This window comes from Ambystoma mexicanum, chromosome 4q (assembly GCF_040938575.1).
Source record: "Ambystoma mexicanum isolate Mex_15411 chromosome 4q, UKY_AmexF1_1, whole genome shotgun sequence".
NCBI lineage: Eukaryota > Metazoa > Chordata > Amphibia > Caudata > Ambystomatidae > Ambystoma > Ambystoma mexicanum.
In genome coordinates, this window is record NC_090928.1 from 103235155 (window position 1) to 103251922 (window position 16768).

General features: G+C 47.0%; 1 protein-coding gene across 2 annotated transcripts in view; it reads left to right on the forward strand.

Annotated features, from left to right (window-relative positions):
* DZANK1 (double zinc ribbon and ankyrin repeat domains 1) overlaps nucleotides 1–16768 on the forward strand; it is a 1110268-nt gene that overhangs the window by 1022935 nt on the left and 70565 nt on the right. For both annotated transcript variants that reach the window (XM_069607537.1, XM_069607538.1), the window contains exon 20: nucleotides 8651–8725. In XM_069607537.1, coding sequence (XP_069463638.1) covers nucleotides 8651–8725 — 75 coding nt within the window. The remainder of the gene's footprint in view (nucleotides 1–8650; nucleotides 8726–16768) is intronic.

The following is a 16768-nucleotide window of genomic DNA, read 5'->3' on the forward strand; positions in this document are numbered from 1 at the left end:
ACATCTGTACCGAACATGCAGCTTGTTGCACAGCTTGGGCTTTTCCATGAACTTGAAGATGTCCCAGGTTTCACCGTCCCAGTCCCTCAATTTTTTCAGAGCAGTCTCGGACGCGCACCTTGGCAGGTGGGAGTCGTGATCATCTCTGATGGTCCATGACCTACAATCACAGGGTCGAGTTCCTGCCTCAGCTGTTCTGCGTTTGCTGGGCCTTGTGGTCTCCTGCATTGTGGTGGTTCTGGAAGCCCGGCTATGCATGAGGCCGCTTCAGTGGCTCCCATATTGCCAGTGGTCTCAAATTCAAGGATTTCTTGGCTTCCGCTGTGAACAGGAAGTTCATGTTCGAGGGGATTGGGTCCTCCGACATATTCCATATCTATGACAGGTAATGTCCACAGCTGTGCTGCTTCGGAAAATCTTTGGCGTCTGCGTCCTGCGTCGATGACGTCGATGCACCGTCCCAGAGGACCTCCTCCGACGGCCGACGTCACCCGATGTGATAAGTAGGACGCACGACGCCCATAGCCTCAGTTCCGTTTTTTCCGCGAACGTGTTCGCTTCGTGAATCTCGGTACGCCTCGACTCGTTGGAGTTGCTGTTTTCTGTTCTTGGTTCGTTGAACCTGTTCGGTATATATGAAGACCTGTTCATGGCGATGTCTTTCTCATCTTCGACCCCGCGTCCGGGCTTCAAGAACTGCGGGGACTGTGGGTCCAAGATGTCGGTCACGGACTCGCACGACGCCTGCCTCTGGTGCCTCAGGGAGGCCCACGATACGGACGACTGTGTCGACTGCCAGTCGCTCACTGCGAAGACCTTGCGGGAACGCAAGAAGAAGCTGTCGGTAGGCCGGGTGTCTAAGCCCCGGAAGTTGAGGTCTGCGGGGCTTTCGACCGATGATTTGAGGGGTGACTCTCCGCGTCGTCGTCGGAAGTCCGGTGGGTCTCCTTCCAGGAGTCGGTCTCGCCACTCCTCCGCCTCTTCTAGGCATTCCAGGAAGCGCCGGCATAGGTCGCCTTCCCCGATCTCTTCCGAGGACTCCGCCCGTCGGCGGGTCGCTTATCCCTCCGTGCAAGTGACAACGGAGGAATGGGCTTCCTTCGGGAAGCAGATGCTAGCGATTCTGGAATCGCAGGGCACCGGTCCGTCTGCGCCTCCAAGTGGGGTCGGTCGGCACCGGTCGAGAGACACCGCCCGTACGCCTTCGGGCTCGGGTGGTCGGCACGGCTCGCGGGAGAGGTCCCGCTCGGACAAGAGTAGCCGTTCTCGCCATGCCCGTTCCAGGTCCCGGTCCTCGACGCGCTTGAGACCGCGTGATCCTGTGCCGTCTTCGAAGAAGACGTCGACGCCTGTGGCGCCGAGGTCATCGGCGATTTCTCTCGAGGTTCCGTCTTCGAGGGGGTCGTCGACGCCGTCGGCGCCCAGGTTGTCGAGAGATCCGCTCGGAGCTCCGGCTTGGAGGACTGTGTCGACGCCGCAGATGCTGGAGGCGTTGCAGCTGACGCTGATTCGCTCGATGTCGACGCCTTTTCTGTCGACGCCGATTCGTTCGGCGCCCTCGATGCCTTTTCTGTCGACGCCGACTCGTTCAGCGCCCTCGACGCCTTTTCTGTCGACGCCGGCGCCGACTCGTTCGGCGCCCTCGACGCTTTTCGAGGCGATGGTCTCGGAGGGGCCCCGTGGCACAGGGTTTGCCCTAAGAAGGCTATGGCTAAGGTCTGGCACTGCTTTGGTCCACAGAGGTCTTCTTCTCCCCGCTTGGAGTACATTTCAGAGGGTGATGAAGGCTCTGATGGCGGCCTGGTTCCGGTTACGGTTCCAGATGACCTTATCTCGGACCATAGTCAGTTTGATGTCCTGAGGCAGTCACTGCATGATGCCAGTGGACTGGACACCTCTCCGGAGGTGGAGTTTTGTTGGCCGGAGCATGGCACTCATGCCGATTCGTCATATCGGCTCCTTATGTCTCGGGTTACCGAGTACTTGGGTTGGTCAGATCCCCCAGGGGAGTTCGTTCAGGATGATCTCACGGACATCCTTGATCTCGGTCCACCCACTGACCCGGTTTTGCCTTTTCATATGGCTCTGCAGAGAAGGGTGGCAGCGGCTTGGACTGCTCCGGAGAGTCTCCCGGCAGTGGGCAAGTCTTTGTCGCGGAAATACCGTCCAGCCAGTAGCGACCCCTGCTACTTGTCTAGGCACCCCCACGCCGGAGAGTTTGGTGGTGCAGGCGGCTACGGCCCCGGCAAAGCAGGCGTCATATCCCACCATCCCTCCGGATAGGGACGACAAACGTTTTGACAGCTGGGCGAAGAAAGTGTTTTCTTCTGGGGGTATGGTGCTTCAGGCGGCCAACTCCGTATGTGCCTTGTCTCGTTTCACACACACTCTGTGGAACTGTGTTGCATTAGCGGCTGATCATATTCCCGAAGGGGACGAACGGGATGGTTTCCTTGCTATGGTTCAGGATGGCAAGGATGCCATGTGTGAGGCCGTTCAGTAGGGTTTGGACTTGGCGGATTGTGTCAGCCGGTCCATGGCAGCGAGCACCGTAATGCGCAGGTTTGCGTGGTTGCGGAAGTCTGGGTTCGCTCCTGATGTGCAGTCCCGGCTCCTCAACATCCACTTTGACGGTGAACACCTTTTTGGCAGCAAGGCTGACGAGAGCCTTGAGAGGTTGCAGACCTCCAAAGCTGCAGCAAAGTCGTTGGGCGCTGCAGTTCGCCAACCTCCGCCTTTTCGTCCTAGGGGACAGCAATGGAGGGGAGGTTCCTTTCGCTATTACTCGTCCTTCAGTAAAGCGAGTGGAGCTAGCAGTCAAAGAGGCCATCGTAAGAGTGCCAGAGGTGGAAACAAAGGTACTCGAGGTGCCAAGGCCGCTCGGGCAGTTGCTTCTTTGCCCTTGGGCAACGCCGCAGCCGCTACCACTCAATCATGAGGCCAGGTCCCATGGTTCGCCGGTCGGGGGAAGGCTGGCGCAGCATAGTGGCAAAGCCATTGCTTCGGATGTGTGGGTTCTGAAGATCATAACCACGGCTACTGTCTTCCTTTTCGGCAGAGGCCTCACGACAATCCACCAGGGAACCTCTCTTTGAAGAGTCCGGATCCGCTCCTTGCGCAGGAAATTCAAGCCCTGCTGGAGAAAGGCGCCATAGAACTGGTGCCTGTAGCGGAGAGGAACAAGGGATGGTATTCCCCTTATTTTTTTATTTCAAAGAAAGACGGGTGTTTGAGACCCATCATGGACTTGCGCGGTTTGAACAAACTCCTCAGGAAGGACAAGTTCAAGATGGTGACTCTTTCTCAAGTCCTCCAGGCCCTTCAACTTCAGGACTGGTTGGTGTCTCTCGACCTCAAAGATGCTTACTTCCATGTGCTGATCCATCCCAAGCACAAGAATTACCTGAGGTTCGCGGTTGGCGACTCGCACTTTCAGTTTCGGGTCCTGCCGTTCGGATTGACCTCCGCCCGAGGGTTTTCACCAAGCTCAAGGTGGTGGTGGCAGCGCATCTTAGGAAAGGGGGGATTCACATCTACCCCTACCTGGACGATTTGCTGATCAGGGGGAGCTCTCCCGAGCAAGTCCTGGATCATCTGTCCGTCACCTGCCACTCCCTTCACAGGCTGGGCTTCTCCCTCAATTTAAAGAAGTCCCATTTGACACTAACGCAGCGGCTCCAGTACATCGGAGCAGTGCTCGACACGTCCCTGGGGCAGTGTTTTCCTCCTCAGGTGAGGGCTCTTCACATTCAGCAGATGGTGCACAAGTTTCAGTTTGACCAGAATCTCCCAGCATCCGAGTTCTTGAGACTGCTCGGCCTCATGGCATCCTGCATTCTTCTGGTGCCAGAGGCTCGTCTGCGGATGAGATCTTTGCAGTGGGCACTCACGTTCCAGCGGTCTCAGTCCTCCGGCAGGCTGTCGGACCCTGTTCAGGTGCCGCCCTCGGTAGCCCGGGACCTTCTGTGGTGGGCCGTCGAGGGCAATCTGATCTGAAGTCGTGATGGAGGTGTTGCTCTCGGCCAGGCGGCCGGCAACAAAGTCTCTGTACCGTTGGAGAAAGTTCTGCGATTGGTGCAGAGTTCAGAATGTGGATCCTTTTGAATGCGACATTCCCATGATTTTGTCTTTTTTGCTTTCTTTGGCCCACAGGGGCTTGCAAGTGGGGACCATTAAAGGTTACCTGGCGGCGCTATCCATATTTAAGCGCTCGTCTGAAGAGTGTTCCTATTTTAAGATTCCTTTAATTTCACAATTTTTGAAAGAGCTCACTAATGTGTTCCCTCCGTCATCTTTTTTGGTGCCAGGTTGGTATTTGAACCTTGTTCTTAAGTTTCTTATGGGTGCTCCGTTTGAGCCTTTACATTCTTGCCCTTTGAGGCTGTTGACTCTGAAAACTGTGTTTTTGGTTGCGGTTACTTCCGCTCGCAGAGTGAGTTACAGGCACTTTCAGTTAAGCCACCCTTCACTGTGTTTCACAAGGACAGGGTTGTCCTTAGAGTTTGTCTTTCTTTTCTTCCGAAGGTGGTTTCGGATTTTCATTTGAGCCAGAAGGTTGTTCTTCCGGCGTTCTATCCTCCTCCACATCCTCGTAAGGAAGAGGAGAGGCTCCATCGGCTTGATCCTCGGAGAGCGTTGAGCTTTTATGTTTAGCGCATGTCCCGGGTCAGAGTGGACGATCAACTTTTCATTGGTTACGCTGGGAAGCGTTTAGGACAAGCTGTGACGAAACAGACTTTGTCTCGTTGGATTATTTTAGCTATCTCCAAGTGTTACCGCTTGGCGGGTAAGGACCCTCCGGCTGGCTTGCGGGCCCATTCTACCAGCGGAGTGGCTGCGTCTACTGCCCTGCAGAGGGGAGTTCCTATTCGTCACATCTGTGATGCAGCCACCTGGGCTTCAGTACATACTTTTGTACGTCACTATTCCCTTGATTCCATCAGAGGGCAAGATCTGGCCTTTGGCAAGGCAGTTCTCTATTCTTTCCCACCTCCTTGCTTGATACTGCTTTGGGAGTCTGTCCTAGTTATGTAATACGTCGGAGGACCCAATCGCCTCGGAGAACAAGTTACTTTCTTACCTGGTAACGTTCTTTCGATGGAATGGTCCCACGACGTATTCCATATCGCTCCCTGCCTGCCTTCCCCACTGCAGAATTTCTTTTGCGATTGCAGCTTGCGTTCCGCAAGGCCTTGTGTGTCTGACTGGCAGAATACTGGTGGCACACGTTCTGGGAAAAAACTATAACTGAGGCTATGGGCGTCATGCGTCCTACTTATCACATCGGGTGATGTCGGCCGTCGGAGGAGGTCCTCGGGGACGGCGCATCGACGTCATCGACGCAGACGCCAAAGATTTTCCGAAGCAGCACAGCTGTGGACATTACCTGTCATAGATATGGAATACGTCGTCGGACCATCCCATCGAAAGAACGTTACCAGGTAAGAAAGTAACTTGTTCTTCTTCTGCTTCAGAAAAGTTCCTCGACAGGGAGCTCAGCAAAACGTACTGATGGTCCATTGGGTGTTCAACCTTGTTAATGCTTTCTTACTGATCCCTGTCATTCCACTGGTTCCCATGATGGTGTGCCTGTGCGGGTCCCGCTGGGGAACTACACAAGTGGACTGTCTTGCTTCCAGTGTAAACACGAGGTGCAAGTTGTTCCTTTTTAGGGATTTTCCTCGGCAGGGAGTTCTAGGGAGAGCTTTGATTGTCAACAGGGCATTCAACCTCCATTAAGAATTCCTGCCAAACCCTGTCATTCCGCTGGTTCTCTGGAGGCTATGCCTAATTGGATCCACATTGATCTTAATAGCGCCGAACTGGGCCTGGAGAACGTGGTTGCTGGACATGTCCATCTGTCCTCACTGGTGCCTCCTGCAGACAGTGGACCGGCTTTCCCAGTCGGAAAGGTGGGTGCTCCATCCTGAACCTTCATGCTTGGCTGCTGGGGGCTGAGATACAAGGAATGGGATTTGTCTGACAACATCTTGTATAAGCAACTAAACTAAACTAAAAACTAAATGTCCTGGATGTACTCCTATCAACTGGGAGTCACTCGACTAAATCTGTTTGTCTGCAGGTGTAAACTGCTAGAAGGGGGATCTGGACCCTTTGTCCTGTCCCTTATCCCCTGCTTTGGATTTTTTGCTGATTTTAGTCCAGGTGGGCCTGCGAATTGGCACTGCAAAGGGGTACCTAGGCACTATTTCGATGTTTTTAAGATGTCCACGGAACAAGGCTCGTACATCACTATTCCCACAGTTATGCAGTTCTTGCAGGGTTTGTGTAACCAGTTTCCTCCGCACAAGTGGGATTTGAATTTGGTTTTGGCATTCCTTATGGGAGCTCCGTTGAACCCTCTTCTTTCCTGTTCCAATAAATGTCCCACCCTTACGGTGATTTACCTGGTTGCCATCACTTCTGTGAGGTTGGTAACTGAGCTCCAGGCATTTTCTGTTAAACCTCCTTATTTAGTTTTCTCCAAAAAGAAGGCGACGTTGAGACCCTCCTTTCTTCCAAATGTGGTTTCAGATTTCCATCTCGTTCAAAAGATCTTACTGCATTTTTTCCTCTGCCCCATCCTCTCCATTGGCTGGACCTGGTGCAGGCTGTTAGCTACTAGGCCTCTCCGACGAGGGACGTCGGGATAGATGACCAGATTTTTGTTGGTTATGCTGGCAGGACTGTAACTAAACAGGCCCTATCAAGAGTGGATCCTTCAGAATTGTTTATTTATTGTATTGGTTTTTACTAACTTGCTTAATACCAGAGTTTGGTTTCTAAGCATGGATCCGGGATTCGAACATCTGTTGCTCTGCGTGGTCTTGCTTCCAAGACCAGCATGTTGCCCCTGTGCTATCCTCCGGCTGGAAAGGATGTGCCTGAAGGTCTCGGATCACATTCTACCAGAGGAGTGGCTGCCACCTCTACTCTACATAAGGGAGTCCCTGTCCTGGACATCTGCCAGGTGGCAACACAGGCTTCTCTGCACACGTTTGCTATGCATTACTTCTTGGATTCTTTTTCTGGACAGGATGCGCCTATCAGCAGGGTGATCCTCCTAGGATTTTCTAGTTTAGGTGGTGTCGTCTTTCTCTCCTCCAGATCCACCTACTGGCATTGGAGTATATCATAGATGAGGAATCTGTTGGAGGAAGGAATCCATTAGAAGAACAAATTACTCCTCTCTCTAATGTTCTTTCTGATGGATGTTACTCGAATGGATTCCTCTTTGTCCCCCCCAACCTGGCCCTCTTTGGGGGATAGCTAGTAAGCTATCTGTTCCTATGGTCCCTCAGCGTTGGAGTGCTAAGAAAAAGGCGTGCAACTGAGGTCATTGAGCGCTCCGCCACAATATATACTGGCCCTGATTTCATGTTTGGCACAAGGGGCCTACAGGCTCCAAGAGGAGTCAACACAGAGCCGTACTGCCCTCCATGGTAGCATATCATGGATGTTCCTCCCACAGATTCCTCATCCATCAGAAAGAACTTTACTGGAAGTTAAGTAATTTGTTCCTTTGCAGCTTTTAGCTATTGCTGCTAAAGCTCATCTTCCCCTTGCATCAACAGTTAATTAAATTACTTTATTTATTGTGTTCCCTGGTCATGCCCTTCTCTTCCTGCCATTGCCACGCACGCTGCCAGGCTCTGACAGTTTGACAAAAGTCACACAATTTGAAATCTCAACTAATTCCTATGTTTGCCTTCCGCCAAACAGATCTTCAATTCCTTAATCTCTCTACTCAGTTACTGCAGCCCCAGCCTGCCATTGTCCACTTACGTGTGACCTATTTTTTACCCAGACCATCCTCCTCTTCTCTGCGTATATCACAGTTCCTCTAACTTGTTCGCTTTACAGCTTTTCTCATTCTGATCATCTTCTCATGGCTCCTAATTTCTGCATCAGCTTCAAAATGATCTTCACCGTTGTTTCTGAACAAGATGAACACCTTCAAATGTAAATAGAGATTCTCGATAATGCCTTTAGAGCACCTGCCCATATTCCTTCTCTCAAGGCACTGCTTCTTTGACAAATTCAACGTACAATTATAAACAGAGAGCTATAGTCAGAAGCGGTATTGTTTAGGACCTGTTTTCAAAAGACTTTACTAAGGGGAAATACTTTTGAAAACCAAGCTGTTCCTGAAAAGAAGATAAGACATTGGGGGTCATTACAACCCAGGCGCTAATTGCGCCAACTTTACCACCATGGTGTAAACTATGTTTACACCATGGTGGATGGCGGATTTACCGCCCCATTCCAAGGTGAGTGGGGCGGTAAATCCCCATTTCCCATTTTCCCTTCCCCATTCCCATTTTTGCCCCATAGGGCATAATGGGAGTGGGGAAGGCGCTAATTACGCCACCGTAAATTATGGTGGCGTAATTAGCATCATGGCCGGTTAGCGCCATGGATTTTAACGGCTGCTGAAAGCAGCCGTTAAAATCAGAATAGGCGTTAAGGGTTAACGACGGCTTTAACCCTTAACACCTGGGTCGTAATGAGGCCCATTACAATGAAAGCTATGTTTAAGGGTTGTTTGAAGAGTGCCCAATTTGATCGCAGTATGCACTTCAAAAGGAATTATATTGCAAATGTTGTCAAGACATTAAATACTTTTCCTTGTTTTCTTTCCACCTCCTAGGCAAAATAACACTGCTCTTCATGAAGCTGCCAGTCTTGGAATAGAAGGAAAGAAGTGCATTGAAGTCTTACTAGGGTAAGTTCTGCCATTAGGTTATATAGCAAGATTCTGCAACCTTTGGCTCTCCAGATGCTTTGGTCTGCAACCCCCATTACCCCCAGCCAGCATAGTCAATGGTGTGGGATAACGGAAGTTGTAGTCCAAAACATCTGGAAGGCTGCAGGTTGCAGACCCCAGTTCTATAACTTTAATTGTGAAGCATGCTTAATTTTCATTCCAGCAGCACATCATTATTACATAGGCCTGGAAAGCTTTCCCTCCCACAACAAATGTAATCACAAGCGTCATCTTGCTTTGACAGTTTTAACATTGGAACATTTCACAATGTACTTCTATTAGATTTGTAGGGAATCCATTAACTCAGATGGACAGTAGGAGTCGGAGATATGGAGGATTTGGCAAGTGTGAGTGAAAGCTTTCTTGAACAGGAATAATATGCTAACTTTGGTGCTTCCTGGAGGGGTAAAACCACAGTGGACCCTAAAGAAGCTATGCTGTGGTTGGAACAACTCTGTAATAAGGGTGATTGAATTTACTGAAGGTTAGTGCTCCCTATGTCTTTTTAAAAACATTTTTTTTAATGATTTCTTAAACATTAATTTTAAATATTTGATTCACCACCAAGGCTTTTTTGAGACTTAAAATGGCGTTGAAGTGCAGTTTCGGGTGAGCGGCTTATTTTTGAATAATCACTTACTGAACTCGTGCAGCTTTGTTTATGGTGCTTGCCATGGCTCTGAATTAGAAGAAAGGCCCCTGCATGGGTCAAGATGAGCTGACTGTGACGCACGTGCAATATTACGTTCCGGCGTCAATGTGATCTTCAAGAAAAGCTGCGTTCAGCTGTCTCCGGCTCCTGTGGTACTCGATTTGGAGTTTGCGTGGGTCCCCAGTCACACTGGCATTTTGGGTAATGAATTGGTGGATCTGGCGGCGGGTGAGTGTATGAGAAGGGGAGCGGTTGATGTGAGGCTGTCTTTGAGTGTGGATGAGGTGAAGGCTGTGGTGTTGAGACGGGTCATGGATGAGTGGCAGGAGAGGTGGGTGAGTGGGGTGAAGGGCAGGTGGATGTTTGGTGTTCGTGGGAAAGTGTTGGTGAAGGTGGATGCGGGGAGTCTGGAATGGAGGAGGGGAGAGGAGGTGATGCTGAATCGATTAAGGATAGGGCATGTGGGGCTGAATGACTGTCTGTATCGAGTGGGGGAAGCGTGAGATGAGGGATTGTGCGGTGTGTGGGGTGCCTGAGACTGCGGTACCTTTTCTGCTTAGATGTGAGAGACATGTTGAGGAGAGAGAATTGATGAGCGTTCGGTTATCTGCGCTGGGTGTGAGCTGAGTGGGAAGGCTTTGCTGGGAGGTGACGGGGTGAGAGGCAGGAGGAGGAACAGTGTGATGTTGGATTTTGTGAGGCAGACGGGGCGGTGGGAGGAGTTGGGAGTTTGTGAGACAAGTATTGATTGGTGGGTCTGGTGCACATCATCCTTTAGGATGGGGAAGCGCCTGCGTGGGTCCGCCCACGCACCCGATAATTAAGAAGAAGGTTCAGCCGCTGGCCTCCCATCTGTGTCATAGTGCAGGGGGATTTGTGACTGATACCAGGAGTGAGTCCGTGCCTGGAGTTGGATGGAGCAGTTGCTTCCGGATGCTCGGACTGGTGAGTTATGAAATCTGCCTACTTTCAAAACATCCTCCGATGCATTTACTTACGCCTTCTGATTGATTAATTTGTACCGGGTGTTTCGGATGATTTGTGGCGCTCTTGAAATCATTTCAACAAGTCTCCGCTCATACGTTGGGAACTGCAGCTTTCATATTTTTATCATCAGACTCGGTACAGCCGAGATGCCACATGACGTCTCAATTAGGTCATGGATACGCATTATGAGCATTACGGATTTCTTGCATGGCACTGGAGATGGGACCCTGTGTGTCAGTTGGGTCGTCATATAGCAGCACCATGGAATGGAGAGATTTTTTTTTTTTTTGGAGGACTACTTCAGCACTTTCCTGTCTAAATAAGTTATTTGTTGTGTGAATAAGGAGAGACCTCTAACCACTACAGCAGATGCACATCTACTTGCTTTGCCATGAACTGCTGCTCATTCTACAGTCAGGCCATCGGTTGACGGATGGTGGGCACGTACTTTCAGTATACTGACCCATATTACAAAGGCTTTCTCTCACCGAGGGGAGGTTTAATAAACTGGGGAAGGGACATCTTCATATTCAGTGGACGGTTTTGGGATGGAGTAGCTGGTGGTTACTTGTGTTTCAACGTTGGCATATGAATTGATTTACTTTAAATGGATGAGGCTTTAGATCCGAATTCCATCAGTGTCCTTTTCAATACTTATATTCTCTTGTTCTACCATCAGATGGTCCGAATGTGTACAGGAAAATGGTATTTAACATGAGACTGCAAAGCAGGTGACTGAATATGTTTTCATTGAATGCTTTTGAGGATCGTGTCACCGTAGTATTATTGTTGCAGTCAATCACAGAAGCACATGTTTTTGAATAATGATTGTCCTTTGCTATGTTTACTCACTTGACTGTCGTGAGTTGGGTTTGATGCAATGTGGAAGTGGTTTTCATGCCAACCATGGGGCCCTTTCTGCTATTCATACTTCGATCCTGGTTGCGAGTTTCATGCTTGGGGTCATTTTGCAAGTCTCGGGAGCGGTGGTGGGGTTTATATTGAAAGGGAAGTTTTTGGGTAATTTTTTTTTTAATCATTTTTTGCTGTCAAAGATCAACCGTGGGGAGCGTAATAAGTTTTCTTGGCAATGTATTGAGATGAGTGCATTTTAGGTTACATTTAGTAGTATGTTATATCAAGTTCATTTTATTGGGGAGGGGTGGCCGGGGCACAAGGAATTTCCAATGTATTGGTTATATAGTTACATAGGCTTGTGGCTCGCTAACTGTTTCTTTTTTAGAGGGGGTGGGATTGGATGTTTTTTTTAATGTAAATTTGTTTGCTTTTCAGAATTTGTTGGATTTGGACGGTGTGATTGGTGATTTGCGATGGGAGAGACGTGGGGTGGGGATGATGAGTGCAGATTTGCGAGTTGTGACTTGGAATGTTAATGGACTGAATAATGTGAATAAGAGGAGGAAAGTACTGGATTTTTTTAATGGACTACGGTGTGATGTTGTATTTTGCAAGAAACTCATTTGAAGGAGGATGAGTTGAACGTGTTAAAGAAAGGTTGGGTGGAGACAGTGTATGGTGCTTCATTTGACTCGAAATTCAGGGGAGTGGCGATCCTTATTCGGAAGAAGGCTCCTGTTAAGGTTTTGAAAGCTGTTTCTGACAAGGAGAGGCGATTAGTAGCTTTGTTGATGGACATTTAAGGTCAAATAATGTCTATGTGTAATATCTATGCCCCGTCTGTGGATTGTGGGTTCTTTTTTAGGAAGGTGGCACAGACTTTGCAAGATTTGGGATCTAAGGATATTCTCTTGGGTGGTGACTTTAACATTGTATTGGATATTAATATGGACAGAAGTGGGAATTCAACTAAAAAATATGATAGACAATTCAAGATTGGAACACCCATCTAATAGGGAGTATAGTTATTTTTCAGGTGCGCACTCAGTTTACTCTAGACTTGACATGTTTTTATTGGCTGGGAGGATGACAGAGTCCTATAGAACGAGTGAGATTGGTAATATACTATTAACAGATCATGCGCATGTACTGATGCAATTGAGCTTGAGGTATCCGATAGTTAAACACTCCTTGTGGAGGATGAATTGCTCGCTGCTGCAGAAAGAGGAGGATTTGGATGAATTAAAAAAAAGTGATTGATTACTTTGTGTCAGACAATCATACATGGGATTTGAATCCTGGTATTATTTGGGAAGCATTTAAATGTACGGTGCGCCGTCATCTGATAGGTTTGTCCAGTGGGAAGAGAAAACAGTGCGACAGTAGAAGGATTTAACTTGGGGATCGGAAAAGTGAACTATCGAAGAGTCATGGCCGACCCAACGGGTTTTGATGCAATGATTGAGTTGAAAAATTTGAAGAAAGAGATGAAAATGCTGATAGATGATTGTACGGAACGGAAAAACTTATATCTAAAATGTGCTTATTACGAGAAGGGGGAAAAGTGTGACAGGTGGTTAGCTTGCAGATTTCGGAAAAGGGAGGCTGAGCGTTCCATCACATCGATTAGGGATCAAAATGACAGAATCACCTATGATCCTGAGAAGATAAACAAGGTTTTTAGGGACTTTTATGTGGATTTGTACAAAAGCGAATTGGATGTGACAGACAAGGGGGGTGGATTTCTGGCTATGGTGGATCTGTCTAGAATAGCAGAGTGTGATTTGCAATTGCTAGAGGAAAACATTTCAGTGGACGCAATTAAGAGAGCAATTGATGTACTGAATATGGGGAAAGCCCCTGGGCCTGACGGATTTCCAATTGAATTTTATAGGGTATTACCAGATTCTGCGCCGTCTCTGTTGAAAGATATGTATACGGATTCGTTGATGAGCGGTTCATTGTGAGAGACTACTAGACATGCTATGATTTCGGTTTTCCCAAAAAAGGGGAAAGATGACACCCTGCCTACGAGCTACAGACCTAGAAGTCTAATAAATACCGATAATAAAATACTGGCTAAGATTTTGGCTCAGCGGTTGGAGAATCTGCTTCCAATGTTAATTCATAAGGATCAGTCTGGTTTTGTGAAGGGTAGGAAAACATTGACCAATATCAGGAGATTGTTTAACGCAATTTCAAAAGCAAGAGATCAACCTGATGAATGTGCTGTTCTGTCGCTTGATGCAGAGAAAGCTTTCGACAGGGTCAACTGGAATTTCCTCTTCTCAGTGCTGGTTAAAATGGGATTTGGGGAAAATTTTGTTTTATGGATAAGATTACTTTATACCAATCCTACAGCAAAAGGTAACACTAATGGTATACGATCGGCAACATTCAGTTTAGAGAGAGGAACTAGGCAGGGATGCCCATTGTCACCGCTCCTCTTTGTGATTGCATTGGAACCGCTGGCTGCTCTTATTAGAATTGAGGGTAGGATGAAGGGTCTTTCGAGCTGGGGGTTAGTGCAGAAAATGTGGTTATTTGCTGACGATATCCTACTAGTGCTTAGGGATCTGGAGAATTCTATCCCTGCCCTCATGGAAATTATGGCCGACTATAGGATATATTCAGGATATAAAATCAATTGGACAAAATCGGAGATCATGCCTTTGTCACATATTTGTGGGAGACAGAGCATTACTGATTTGGGATTTAGATGGTGTAGTGACAGATTGCTATATTTGGGAATTTGGTTAGTACCTGAGATTAAAGATCTGGTGCCGGAGAATATGAAAGTTGTTTGTAACACATTGAGGGAAGATTTGGAGAGAGTTTGTTGAGGCTGTCTCTTTGGGGCAAGGTGAATGCCTAGAAGATTGTAGCTGCCCCAAAGGTTAATTAAGTTCTAGGTATGCTTCCTTTGACTGTGTCATCGTCGACATGGAAGACCATGGACAGGCTAATTCAGGAGTTTTTGTGGGACAAAAAACCTCTGAAGCTGAAGTTGTGGAAGTTACAATTACCATTGACAGAAGGAGGTTTAGGGGTTCCTAATTTTAGAGCCTACCATTTAGTGTTTCTGTCTAATTTTTTGGTTCCCTTCATTGAAGATACTCAGGATGAGTGGGTATTGACGGAGACTAGTTTTAATGGCCCATTGACACCGAGGGCTATATTGACTTCTACGTCAAGAAGGTGTTGTGGAAAGGATCTTTTGATTGATAGCTTAAGGAAGTCATGGAAGAGCTTATGTGACTTTTTAGGGGTTAATGCTCTTAAGGAACCTGGAGCCGCGATATGGATGAATCCGTCAATAAAAATAAACGTTAATGTTGGTTTCTGGGTAGAGTTAATTTTATATCAGATCTGTTTAAGAGTGATGTCTGGATGACAGCGAGTGAAGTGCAAAAGTATTTTAAGATGGAAAACTTTAAGGTTTCGGATTACAGGAAACTTAAAAAGGCGATTTGACATGTTGACTGGTTGAACAGGATTAATCGGGATCTGTTTACGAAGAAAGTAATCGGAGGGGTGGATGGATTGGCCAGCAGAGTTTATGTGGCGATTGTGTCGCATTACAGAGGTAATGAAGTACTGAGGGCAGACTGAGATAGAAGGATTGGTTTGGATATCTCAGTGGATTTGTGGCACCAAATGTGTATCAATGTTAAGCTTTGCACTTTGAGTCTTGCAGAGAGATCGAGACAAATTAAAATCCTTAACCGGATTTATTGGTCACCTGAAAAAATGTGTAGAAGAGGGATGTTGGGAAGTTCGGATTGTTGGAGATGTATACATGAAATGGGTACGTTGGAACATTTGCTGTGGGATTGTAGGTTGGTGCGGCTGTTTTGGAATGAGGTTGGTCAAGTGTGTGAAAGGATGATTGAGGGGTTGCCGAACTTGGATTTCAGTATGGTGATTTTGGGAAGTGATAAAAGTTTGGACGATCTTAGACAGTCTCAGAAGAAATGGTTGTTCAGGGGGACCATGATGGGTAAGAAGAAAATTGTGCGTAACTGGAAAACTACTTTGACCTTGAACATTGAGTCGTGGTTAAGTGAAATGCATGATTTGGCGGAATTGGAAAAGGTACTGTTTTGGAGAGAGGGGAAGAGTGGTTTGTTGACAAAATCTGGGGAAAGTTCCTTTCGCTTTTTTAGTTGATGTTTCTTATTTATGAGTGGGGGTGAGGGTGTACATAGTTTCATAATTGTTGATTCTTGGTTAATATGCTTTATGTGATACTGTATACTGTATATATATATTTTGTTAACTGAAAATAAAAGTTAAAAAAAACTTTAAAAAAAAAGAAAATACGCTATTTTCCGTAAACGAAGATATAGATCACATTTCTTATTTAACACACAATCATAGGATTTGAAGTGCCCACTAATCGTGGCATGGCTGAGCAGACATATCTCAGTCCGTTCTATGGAGAGTGCAAATCAAATATTGGCAACAACCTTACATTACATAGACATTAAACTCAAAATCCAAAATGTCAGAACTAAAAGAAAGACTTGAACATACTTTGTAACATACATATTCATTAGAGCACAAATAGTCTGTGAATGGAGACCTGGTGTTCAAATAACTCAGCTTATTTTTAGCTTTGACTTTTGGAAGTGGAGGTAGCCACCTTTATGATGAAACAACGATTGTTATAGAAAGTATTTGTGTGCTTGCCATTTTTCTGGCATTTTTAGAGGGATACGTACATATATGCCCGTACCATGTCCTGTGTCTAATTATCTGTTATCTAAATCTATGTCACATTAAGGTGATTGCCTGAATAAACAGTTGCCTGAAAGGTTATGGGTTAACTGACTAGAGATGACATGTTCTTAATTGTATTGGGGTAATTTATTGAAAAATATAATACATAAAAGTTGTAAAGTTAAAAAAATATAAATAAGGGGACATGCCTACCTTCTGAAAAGCCAAAACTGTGTGCGTGGCCAATGCTTGTTTATGATAGCTGTTGTTTTGTCTGTGACCGCATAGTCCATGAAACGCCCAAAGCATGGGATTCTGGTCAGTTCCAAAACTGAGCAAGGGATTTCATTACTGTCTTTTAGGAGATGAGGTATCCATTTTGAATGCTGGGACCTCGCATTGTAAATATCCTGTCCATTCAAATCGACATAGGGCTAACAGAGGTTCCATTGATAGTTGGGTTTCTGTGTTCCCCCTCGTTCATGGCAACTCCTCCTTCCAGACCCGCCAGCTGTTGACCTCCTGTGTGAAGGCCTTTAACATGGCGGCCATTGTCTCAATTAGCACCTGGGTGCTATAGTGTTTCTTTTTTGGTCAATGGGTTTGTGCAAGGAGTGCAAATCCATTTACCAAAACGAAAAAGAAGACAAGATGGTTACCATGGATATTGGAAATGGAAGATTGTTCAAAAGAGGAAAATGGCCACTTTCTGTTTCCATCAACACAAGAAGCCAGGAAGAGTTGGTGCCAGGGAACGATGCCTTGGGCAGAGAAATTGGAAT